The sequence below is a fragment of the Protobothrops mucrosquamatus genome, unplaced genomic scaffold, assembly GCF_001527695.2.
Source record: "Protobothrops mucrosquamatus isolate PMUCROS unplaced genomic scaffold, P.Mucros_1.0 scaffold48, whole genome shotgun sequence".
In the NCBI taxonomy this organism is placed as follows: domain Eukaryota; kingdom Metazoa; phylum Chordata; class Lepidosauria; order Squamata; family Viperidae; genus Protobothrops; species Protobothrops mucrosquamatus.
In genome coordinates, this window is record NW_015386430.1 from 915020 (window position 1) to 927428 (window position 12409).

Below are 12409 nucleotides of genomic sequence, written 5' to 3' on the forward strand. Positions count from 1 at the left end.
TTCTTCTTCTTCTTCTTCTTCTTCTTCTTCTTCTTCTTCTTCTTCTTCTTCTTCTTCTTCTTCTTCTTCTTCTTCTTCTTCTTCTTCTTCTTCTTCTTCTTCTTCTTCTTCTTCTTCTTCTTCTTCTTCTTCTTTTCTTCTTCTTCTTCTTCTTCTTCTTCTTCTTCTTCTTCTTCTTCTTCTTCTTCTTCTTCTTCTTATTATTATTATTATTATTATTATTATTATTATTATTATTATTATTATTATTATTATTATTATTATTATTATTAAAGGTGCAATTGGTGCAGAACATTAACTTATGCAAAGGCTCTCCTAGCCATGACTGCCACTTGCTCTTTGAGCAGGAGACCAAGTTGCGCCTAGGGTCGGTCTGGGGCAGTGCAGCCCCATCCAGAACTAAAGTCCTGGATCCCGAAGCCTTTTTAATTAGATACATTGTATATTGCTTTCTTTTTTACCCCGATAATGAATGGTTGTGCCAAACTATTTCTCTTTTCCTACAGTAAAGGCTGGTCACAGACTGTAGTAAAGATATTTGAATTCAGGATATGCAGGAAAATCTGCATCATATTAAGGAATAATAATAAGAAACATGTAGTATGAAAATTCATCCAGTGACATTCTCTACAAAGTACATACAATAACATGTACATTAAGAGAAAAATACACAGAACAGTGCAAATTTGTACTCAGTTTATAAGCAAAGTTAGAAATGATGGACAAACATGATGGAATAAAGCAAAGGCAGGAACAATGAGAATGTAAACAATCTTGATAGGTTTGCTGAAGACAGATAGCTGAACAAGGCTTATTGATTTATGCATTCTTTTCCCCCCTTTGTTCATTTGCTTTTATTTACTTGTTATCTTTTAGGATTGTGAAAGACCAGGCAGGTCCTGCTTAATTATACGGTGTAACTTAAGTTCACTAGCAAAAACTGAATCCCGTAGCATAGATGTGCAAATGCTTTTGAATACAGAGATATTAAAAAAGGTGAGCATCATTTCCTACACTATAATATTGAATTTTCTATACATAATTCACTTTGGAGTTGGATTTAAATTTGGATTATTGAACTTTATCCTATCAGAAGTTTTTTTTTTTGAGCAATCTCAGGGGCAGAAAAAAATGAAACAGAAAGATATAAACCATTACGTTTTCCATCTTTCAAGCTGCTCTTTAGTTTTAAAACAAATGAGCAAAACAAACAATCCCCAAAATTAGATTTTGGATTGCAGTATAACTCCATCAATGTAAGCAATAGACTGAAATGTAAGTAATATATAATATATAAAATGTAAGTGATAGGCCCAAAACTGATTCATAATACCTTTAAATGCTGATAGAATTGAGTATAATGTTCAGATTTTTTTCTGATATTTTACCACTGTCAACAATGGATAGAATAAGGACTTCGCCTGCTATGCTAAGCTTGATTTGTGGTTCTTTCTGATGCCTTGCTGAATGCTCAGTGTGTGTCTCACTGGAATGCTCAGATGTGATTAGTCAAAGTGTTAGGAATGTATTGTTGTCTAACACCAGCAATTTTCATTAAATTAATTGAGCTGCTTAATTATATGAGCTGTGTCAATGTACAGTTTGAAGTCACAGAGTAAAATAATTCTCTTGAATTTTGTTGTCCTGATGTACATAAGAGAAGGAGGAAATTATATTTCCATTTCTAAGTTGTCAATTTTTTCCTTAAAAAGTGATGTATGATTCTGACCTTACTCCACCAGATGTGTAATTTTACGATACAGTAAGAATTACTTTAAAAGGTAATTGCTGGACCATTTGTATTAAAGCTCTTTTCAAGAAGGATTATAGTGGAAAAATACATATATTTAGACTTGTTATTCTGTACAATGTTAGGATTTATTTTAATCATAAAAATATTTAATTCAGTGCCGTATATAAACACTTTAGTAATTACATACAAATATCTGTTTCTAATTATAGTGCAGTCATAATTCAGTTTAAGATGTTCTCTGCTGATGATATTTGGCAGTATCTTACATTCTTCTAAATGTGAGAATACTGCCTTTAACTTTCACAACTAACTTTGCTCTATTTTAAAATGCCCATGATTAAGAGTCTTTGAGAACTGTATGTTTGAAAATGTTCCTCAGTTCTTCTTATTTTTCAATCTGTAGGATACCTCATCAGTGATTCAGTTTGTAACACGAGCAAAGGTGAGAGTGGACACAAGCAACCGGGCAATCGAAGTACCTAATGCAAATTCTGAACATGCAACAGTAAGTGGAAGAATCTGAAGAAGAATTGTTTGGTTTAGTTTATTGCATTAATGGAGTGCATTAAATGATCCAGCATTTAACAAGGAATTTGTGGTCAGGCCAAAGAAATGGAAGGAGTGTGCCTTTCTTTCAATTATTAGCATTACTATCGCTGCAACAAAATCCTCTTGTGTTTTTGCTTGCTGTGATAAGTCTACAAGCAAATGATTGTCATTGGGATGTTTGCGGGCTAGTTCAGCTTCTAATTGTAGATTTTGTTGAGTAATATGTACAATTTCTCAAGGTGAGGTTGAAACCTGCTTTACTTTTGGGAAATATAGATTTATCTTTTACTGGAAGATCAGTTCATATGAAAGTTCATTAATGCCAACAATGTAATTCAGTGAAGATTTCTTTGGAAGTAAACCCAACTATAGTCAGTGAGGTTTGGTCCTTGGTAAGTACATGTTAGGATTGCAGCATTAATAGTTTAAATCTTAGTAAACTGTTAGCTGCAGCAGTGGCCCAATTACTTGAATCATTTCTGGATAACCATCTCAAACAAATTATTAGAACAAACAGTTTAATTTATGAAAATTTGGTCAAAAGATTATGGGTTTATTCAGGGTTGCTTATCATGTAATTTACCCTGTTATCCCTCATTCCAGATTTTGGTTTAAAAAGGATTGCATTCAGGCTATGGTAATTTGAACTTATAGAAAACTTAGTTCTATAATGATTTTCTTTTAAATGAATTTTTTTCTTTTATTGAACAAGGAATATGAAAAGCTTTTGAGGATAAAAAGTAAAATTACTCATTAGTGAAATGGACAGTGCTCCAGCAAGTAGCAACAAGAAGGATGATAATCTCTTCTGCCATATTTTTCTCACTCTTCAGATAAATCTAGCACCAGTGCCAAAGGCATAATCTTTTTAGAGTCAAGACCTGCCCTGGACATGATCCAGTCTAATGGCTAAAGAAGCACCTATCAGCATGGACACCTAGAAAAAAAAATACTTTGGCAACTTATTCAGTGTTTCTTTTGGCAGTGATTCTCTTGCCCCCCTCTCTTTATTTGATTCCCACCCTAATTGGCTCCCTGTCTCAGAATTAGAAATCAAGATCTCAGTTGAAAAGCAGCAGACTGCAGGTAAAGGTATGAATTTGCCAGAATTACTGAAAATACATCCTAATTATCTGTTAGCCCTCCCTATTTATCACCATTAATAACTCTCTATTGCTTCGAAAGAGTGGCTTAAATTCTATTAACCCTATTATACAAGAAAGGCATTAAGTAAAACCCAGCTATTTATTGCCCAATTAGCTTATTATTCTGTGCTGAATTTTTATACCATGAGCTTTCAGATGTGTTCTATTCAGATGACATTTTAGCCCATAAACAAGCAGGTTTTAAGACAGGATATTCCACCATGAATCAATGTGCAATTATTATTATTATTTTTAAAAAAAGTTTTATTAATTTTTAAGAATTACAATCTTTAGAGCTTAGTAAACAGCATGTTGTCTGGGTTCAGATATTTAACATTAACTTCTTCAATATAAGTCTATTCAGTACTGCACAATCCAGTATTTTTTCCCTGATCCTTCTTTCTTCCCCATATTTTTTCCATTTTCCCCTCATTACACAATTACAATTCTTGGTACTATTGATGTATACAGAGTTAGATATAAACATCATTATATTTTACTAATATGATACAAATAACAATATCAATTCATTAATCAATATCCTGTTTTTCGTGCTCTTATTAAGGTTTAATTTCCCATCAATATTTAAAGTATCTTTGTCAGTTATGATTTTTTCAATGTTAATTACATTTATATAGCTAAAAGTTGTATTCATACCAATCCTCTTATTTTCATATTTCCCATATCAAAAGAAGAAAAAAATGCTATTTTAATTCTAAATCATATCTTTCATTATAAAAGTCTAAATATATCTAAGTGTCATCCATTCTTTTAACCATATTCAAACAAGTACTTAAACATAAGATGCCCCCTTTAATAGGTCAAATCTTCTATTTTTTAAATCTAACTCTCACTTTCTTTCTTTGCCAAGTAGCTTTCCAGGCCAAGGCGATTAAATTGCCCAGGAATTTTCTTTCTATTTTTATGAAAGTTGAGGAAGACAATTTAGGTAGGGTATTTTTGAGGGGAAATTCCACCCATTTATGTTCCTTAAGCAACTCCCATCTTCCTTCTCCCTCAATTTCTCCCCTCATCTTTTGTCTCCCAAATTGTAACATTTTCCCTGACAGCTCTATGTTCCATTCCCCAAAATCGTCTTCCTTGTCATCAAGTGCATTTTGCAAGGGTAAAGGGTCTTTTGCAATTTCATTGTTATGTGTAGGTCTTGCAATATTTTATTTGTGTATGGTAATTTATATTTCCCTTCTTTCATCTCTTCCATCTCTAGGTCCATTTCCTCTGCTTCATCTTCCGATCTCTGGTTTATTGTTCATACTTGGTAGTCATTGTCTGAGAACTTTCTAGTTGTAGATTTAATTTGATTTACTCATTTATATTATCTAAATTATTTTTAGTCTCATTGTGGTTTCTTTTTATGTCCTCTTTGTATGCAACAATTATTTGGTAAATTAGTTGTAGCGTAAAGTATATTTCCTTCTGAAAGGTATTTGTTTATTCTTGAGGTATCTTTCCTGGAGATCCTCTAATATCACCAGTTCCAGTAAGAGTAAAACAAAGTTTCCTCTAGCTTTCTGTTCTTTATATGCAGCCTTTATAATCTAATAGATTTTAGAATAAGGTCCATTCCCAAAAGCAATATTTTATAGTGATCCTTTGTCTCAAGCATCCAAAAATTGTCAGTCAGGCAAGGTTATAATCCACAATGTTCAAAGTGTTCAAAGTGTTCAACCTCCCTGAAAACTGCTCAAAAATCTCTCCTAGACAGACATAATCAAAGGTTAAGTTTTTCTTTCTCTTCCACTAGTTTTTGAGATTAAAAGTCCAAGATCAGTGGATGTTTATAATCCAGCAAGATCAGGGTGATAAGTATGCCAAAATATTTTCCTTTATTGCCAGCTGTTCTCCCTTAGGCTAGGAATCACCAAGCAGGCAGGAAGCTGGTTATATAGTGCTGTGCTCAGATCCACCACTAGATGTCATTCAAAATGCATTTTCCACTCTTAAAACAAAGGATTGATTTCTTATGTTTCATCTCAATGTTTTTTTTCTTTTTTTTTTTCAAAAAGAAAATCTTAATAATTATCTCAGTTCTCTAATTTCAAACTGTAGCTTTATGTTATTTCCATTGAATATTGTATATTTCTGTTCTCATAGAAATTAAAATGCCGCTTCCATTCACATTTGGAGATTTTTAGTTTCTTGGGAGCCTTTCCCAGGAAATCCAGTTGTAAAATAATAAAGAAAGGATCAATATTTTCACCCAGTTCCAAACATGCTGTTTACAATGTGTTAATTGGTGCAGCCAGTCTTTCCCCTGCTGGTTTGGAGGGCTTTTCGCAGATCAAACAGAAACCGCCATCTCTCTGTGATTGATGAGACACCCCTTCATCACGTCTTTGGGGCGACTTTAGGCCCTTTTTAGGGCCCCCAACAGGTTGAAATTGGCCATGGAAGGCAGAGCCCTGCCTTCCTGCGTCCATCTTGCTACAACGCAAAACCAGAACAGACAACTAGCAGAATAGCAGCAAGAATAACCCATCACTTTGGTATGCTGCACTCCATGGCTACTTGTATGAGCTGTCTTTAATTGACTTCCAGTGTTGTCTTCCATAATCCCATTGAATTCTTGAGAAAGATCCTTAGTGACCTGCTGACTTTGTATAGCATCAGGCACCCACACATCCATTTATGTAGCATTGAGTCATAGACTTTCCTGTAGTTGATCCAGCTTGATGCGTCTAGACATTGTGTTTCAGTGGACTGCCAAGTCTTATCCTTAATCTTCACACACTTCTGTAATCCCACCAATCAACTGTCTGAGTTGCCTTGATTTTAGCCTTTAAACTCATTTTCAGGAGAAGGGGGTTATTTAATGCTGCTTTTCTTGATTTATAGCCAAGCATCTGTGTGTGTGTGTTTGTGTGTGAAAGAGAGAGAAGACAGAGAATAAGGTTGTTTGGCTAGTGGTACCTATGCATGCTCAATCGCTTTTTTAAAAAAATGCAAATTATTTTCTATTTCTGTTTCAGAAGCTTTTAGATGATTAGTTTGCGTTTAAATGTTTAAATTCTTGAAATATTGCTTGATTTCAGTGCAGCTTAAAGTTAGAATGACATTTGAAACATGAAGCTCAAACACTAAAAGCAATGCTAACAAATAATACACACGACATAATCATAGCAGCTTTTAAAGAAAAATAAGAGAAAAGGGGATTGCAGTCTTAAAAGATGATGGAACCATGGCCTGATACAACAAGAGATTGAAGATGTCTGTGAGAACAGTGGCCAACTAGTCAGCACATTACTTAAGTACTCACCCAGGGATATTTATCAGGACCTGCAGTTTTCTGAGTGTTGACTTTCCACAGAACCTTCTGAACAGCAGTTGTATCAAACCTGAGCACCTGCTCATCAGGAAGAGGAACAGCCTTCCTTGCTGGAATGTTTGTGGTCTCAAACCATCCCAAAAACATATTTAGCTTGTTTAGAGAGTCTGTGTCACCCTTACATGTCAGGGAAGCTGCCTTATAATCAGTAATTACCTGAATACCTTGCTACATATGCCTAGGGTCCATAGGATCTTGAAAGAAATTCTGCACTTTCTGACTACAGGCCCACTTTGCTGATTTTATAGCATGCCTCAAATCATCTCTTCCTATTCTAAGTGCTGCTGCATCACCTGATTTGAAATATGTGTTTCTCACCTTCAACATTGCGTGGGCCTTCTGTGACATCCAAGGTTCCTCATTTGCTCACATGATAATAGACTTAAGAATGTATGATAAAATTCTGATCATTCTGAAGAGCAAACATATCTAATGACATTTAAGGCTGGCAAATCTTTGGAAACCATTCTAATTCCTTGTTTCATCTACCATAATTGAAATTGTGATTAGGATTCAATCAAAATAGTGGCCAAATTATTTTAAGCTGTGATCCCAGCCACACTGGTTTGGAATAATGTACCACTGAAAGCACATCCAAATAATGCATTTAGGAGTTATGTGCCAGCCAATAGTAGGAAGCAATGAAGTTGTTTTAAACAATTCTAATGAAAATGTTTGATACATAATACAATGATGCCAGTTATGCACACAGAACAGGTTTCCCACATAATCCTTCTAATCTTGCACAACAATCAAAGAATGCCAGCTTCTTTTATCCTTATTAACATTTAAAAAGCACTTCTTGAATGTGCCAAACCTTGCAAAAGCCCAATGCTGACAGGGAAGTAGGGAGAAATGCCACAGCTAGGACTTCGCATTATACAATACTGCCTATTGTACATGCATAACAAAATTCCAGTTGTCTTCTGTCCCTTTTTTTAAGCAATAAAAATAAAGTGTGGCTATCACTTATGGAGTTCAACATATTTTTTGTCCCCACAAACAAAAATAGAAATTCCTTGACTCAACCATAATAATTAACAAGTAATTATAGTTATTATTATTTTTAATTTAATGATTTAAATTATTAAATAATTAATAAGAATTGAAAGTTGTTTAGCAATTCTCAGTTTCTAACTAATCACTTTGAGGATTTTGGAAGCCCCTATTTAAGGACTAACCAAGGGCAGTTCTGCTTAACTTCCGAGATTAGCCAAGAGCAGCTACATGCTGACACTGCTAAGTCTACCAAGAGAAAAAGGCAAGACAAGACAGAAAAGCAGCAGGCAGGCAAAAGATTAATCCATGCTCTATCACTGTGCTACATTTCTGTTCAAAACAGCCTATTTCTAAAATAGCACTCCCCTTTTCTCTTATTTTTCTTTAAAAGCTGCTGTGATTATGTCGTGTGTATTATTTGTTAGCATTGCTTTTAGTGTTTGAGCTTCATGTTTCAAATGTCATTCTAACTTTAAGCTGCACTGAAATCAAGCAATATTTCAAAAATTTAAACATTTAAATGCAAACTAATCATCTAAAAGCTTCTGAAACAGAAATAGCAAGACTACCCAGTTCTGTAATAGCTTTGTTCCCTATGCCAGCCATCTGTTAAATTCCCAAGATTAGTTTTTCTCGCCATGCACATGAATACATAACCCAAACTAACTGTTGTTTCTCTGTGTCATATAATATATGTGGGTATATGCATATTTATTTATTTATTATTTATGTCATATTTATGTAGTGTATATTGGAAGTGGTGACCCTTTGAGAGCTGTATGCAGCAAAATTTCATTTTAATGTATGCCGATTAGTGTACATTCAAAAGTGACAATAAAGTTATTATTCTATTCTATTCTATTCTATTCTATTCTATTCTATTCTATTCTATTCTATTCTATTCTACTATAAATTCTCAGGGTTGTTCAACTAATTAAATAATCAATACATTTGTCTGGACAGAAATGCTATGTAAGTAAATGCTATTTACTTTGCATCAGTAAAGAGCAAAGAGATGTTCTCAAATCTTTGCAGTTTGTGGGAAATGTATTAATTATGCCCAATATATTCGATGATGGGAAAAAAGGAAAAGGAATATTTCAGATTATGGAAGCATAACCCTACTCTCAAGAAATATCTCCAACAGTTCCACGACCATAAGCAACTCTCCTGTTTTGAATGTTTCAAATGTAGCATTCTGTGCTATCTCTTATTGTTGGCATTGGACAAATATATTTTAGTTCTTTAAAAGCAATATAAATGCTGAAAATACAATTTAACAATACAGCTGGCATGTTAAAATTCAGATCATTAGAATTTGAATGAAAGAACAGATCCTCCTCTTCCTAGTTGTCTTATTGTGATTTCTACAGTACCTAGAGAACATGGTAACTTGGATATTTTCCATTCCAATGTAGTCATTAAAGAAGCAGCAGTGAGATCATTTTCCTGGTCACTGGAATTGACAGAGTTGGTGTTTGAGATTGTCAATAGATCATATTCAAAAAGACAGTTCACTAGACACTACAGTATGTTGTTATATCAGCTTACCAGCCCTGCATGCTAACTTCCCAAGAAAGGAAAGGTTGAGGCAGACTACTGTTTACTGCTGGGCAGGTTGCTTATAAACAGTTAATAGGCAACAGCTTAATTTAGATATAACAAAGATACCAAACTAAACCAGAGACCTTGGAAGCATCAATCTGGCTTAAGTGAAGAGCTCAAAATGTGAAAACTACTTTGTGGAGATTCTCTATTACAATGTTCCAAATATGTTTTTTACAGTTATCTTGACAGGCAAAGATGTACAGGGAGCACTCTTACAGTAGAGTCCCTTAAGCCCGTAAATGACGTGAATTCCCACAAGAAGATTTTCAGGGGTTGGATGACCATGGAAAAGAATGTACTATCTTCCTCAATCTTTTCCAGCCACTCAGTTGTATTCTAAAGTGGGTAAAGCAATGCATCCATCCATGTGGGATTATATTAAAATACATTTAAACTTAAGGCTTGGGACTTATAAATTAGTATATGGCATCAAAGGTTGTTAATTGCTATATTGTAGATTATTTTCTTATTTTACTTTTCCTGGAATACCAATGGTTCTTTTTGTTGAGTTCTCACTTAAAAAAAAAAAGTAAGTCTTCCTGCTTTCTAATGAACTTTGCCTCATGCCTTTTCCTCTTTATGGATATTACCTGTTCCATACACTGAAGCAAGTAGAAACAAAAGCCCATCAGGTCCTAGAGTGACCTTAACCATATAACAACTTTGTCCTCAGTAATTACTCCAAAATGAAAACTGGAAAGGAATGTATTGTTAGAGCTTAACCTGACAAGATGATGGATAATATCTTGGTCTTGCTTAAGAAAAACATTATATTACCATTTTATTATCATCATTTATTTACTTATTAAATTCATATCTCATCTTTCCTCAAGGAACTCAAAGTGATATTGACCACTTGTGTCTTTCCCTTTTCCCCCCTTTACAATATGCTGAACATAGAAACAATGCCTGGCCCATTAATGACTGTGCAGCTAAGAGTTTACTTGAACTAGGATTTTCCGGCCCTAATCGGCCTTCCAGTTACCACAGCAACATGGGTCTCCATTTTAATTGGTGGGTCTGCTCAAACAGATCTTGAAACTGTCTGCTTATTATCTAAAAAAGTGCTATTTTTCATTTTTGTAATCAGGAAGGGTGACATTACATTTATAGATTTAACATCTGCTAAAGTAAAGAGTAGGGCAATGCCCCCAAATGATACAGAATAATGCAGTATGAGTCATTACATTAATCTTTCATTGTAATGAAGAAATATATATTCACTAGTCTAGTGATTGTATTTGCTTTCTACAGAGTACTAGCTGAAAACAAACATGTTAGATATTATTTTGTTTTGAAAATCATTTTGTAATCTCACTTCTTTCCAATATAAATGTTAGTTTTACTATTTATCTATGCCATTTCCATATGTCTCTTGACTTCTCTGATTTAGTATGCTTTATGTTTGCTCATACTTCTGAAAAAAGGGAGAAGTCTTGTGGTTTGGCTCAAGGATTTTATTCTTTCTTCCTTCTTCACTCCCGGGGACCCCCCACAGAATGCTGTAAAGAATTGTGTATTCTACAGCATAAGGTATAAACTTACAAGTTATGAATTATTCATGACTAACAACTTTGGACCATTTTTCTTCCACTTCTTTTAGTTTGTTTCCTTGTATTTTGAATCTTCATCAAGATAGTTTTAACTTCCTAAATATAAATCTATTAACAAGATATTTTAGCCTCAGATTGTGGGTTTTGAGATTGTAGTTTAAAATATAGTAGTGAGATTAAGCATACTTAATTTAAATCTCATTGATAGCAGTAGATCTCCCTAGTTTGTTTCACTTTTTTTCTGTCAGAAAATGTAATAGCGCAGTCTTTCTCTGCGAGATTAATTTGGATGGCCCTGATTTTTCATTCTTTAGTTCTTGGGTCTTTCATTTTGTGGTCTTTCACTTCAGCGATGGAGTTAATACCACAAACTATTTTAAGGAACAGATAACAAGAGAACCGTGACTTCTGCTTACCACTTGTGTTGAATTGAATTTACCTAATATTTGATTTGCATAAACTACTTGGCCTTATCTCAAGCTAAAACATGCATTGCCATCAAATAGTCAACATTTGTAGGTTTGGTGAGTTGCCAGAGGACTTTTTATTCCAGCTGTTGTTTCTAAGGCAAAAAGAGCTTCTGCTTCTTTCTCCTCCATCCCCGGTATACTGTACCTTACCAAACACCAGCCCAACCATGGAAAGCACCTCATGGCATTCTGGAAATAACTAAATGATAATATGACAGAAGGCAATAGAGAATTCTGCCTTCCAAACCAGAGGCATTTGGGGTCAGTCCAAGGAAGGATGAAATAAAATGATTTTGCACAGATGGCATAGACATTTGCCAGCCACAGAGTACAAAGAATATAGTAATAAGCTATCTCTTAAATTACTAGCCAATTGCTTCTAATCACCCTGACCATGATTAGGCCTTGCAAGATGGTGTGGAAGATATCCCATGCCCACAAATTGTAAACATCTCCTGAGATATTTATTTATATGATTTATGTTTAACTAGATAATCACTTAAATAATTATTTATCTAGTAACAATTATAATTGTAATAATAATATGTAATGTAAAAGTAATAATAAATGATTTAAATAAAATGTTTGAATATTGAAAGATATTTAAATTTAATACATATTAAATAAAAATATTTTTAATCAGATTTAGGCTTTAATGGTTATCCATTTAATTTAGAAAAAGTTTTAAGCAATTAACTGAAACTTATTTTATGAATAGATTTGTATTATGAATAGTAATTAGGTCCTACTGAAATCATTATTAAATAAACTTCCTGAGCTTTCATGGAAATTTGGTTCACTTATTTGGTATTGATCCTACTCAATGAATTAACTTCTATTTCTTGGTAAAGACTGATCAGTCAAATAGCAATGGAGATAGTAAAAATCTTTAGTGAATAGTGGCTGGACTTTTGTTGCCATGTGTATAGCAAACAGATGAGTCTCTTTTCCAAAATAAGACTGTTTAAATAATTTTAAGTATGAAT

The 12409-nt window shown here is 33.8% G+C and overlaps 1 protein-coding gene across 1 annotated transcript in view; it reads left to right on the plus strand.

Moving 5' to 3' along the window:
* Positions 1-12409, plus strand: part of LOC114922299 (integrin alpha-9-like) — a 92484-nt gene that overhangs the window by 51777 nt on the left and 28298 nt on the right. Inside the window, exons 11-12 of the mRNA XM_029283295.1 lie at positions 877-996; positions 2157-2258. Coding sequence (XP_029139128.1) covers positions 877-996; positions 2157-2258 — 222 coding nt within the window. The remainder of the gene's footprint in view (positions 1-876; positions 997-2156; positions 2259-12409) is intronic.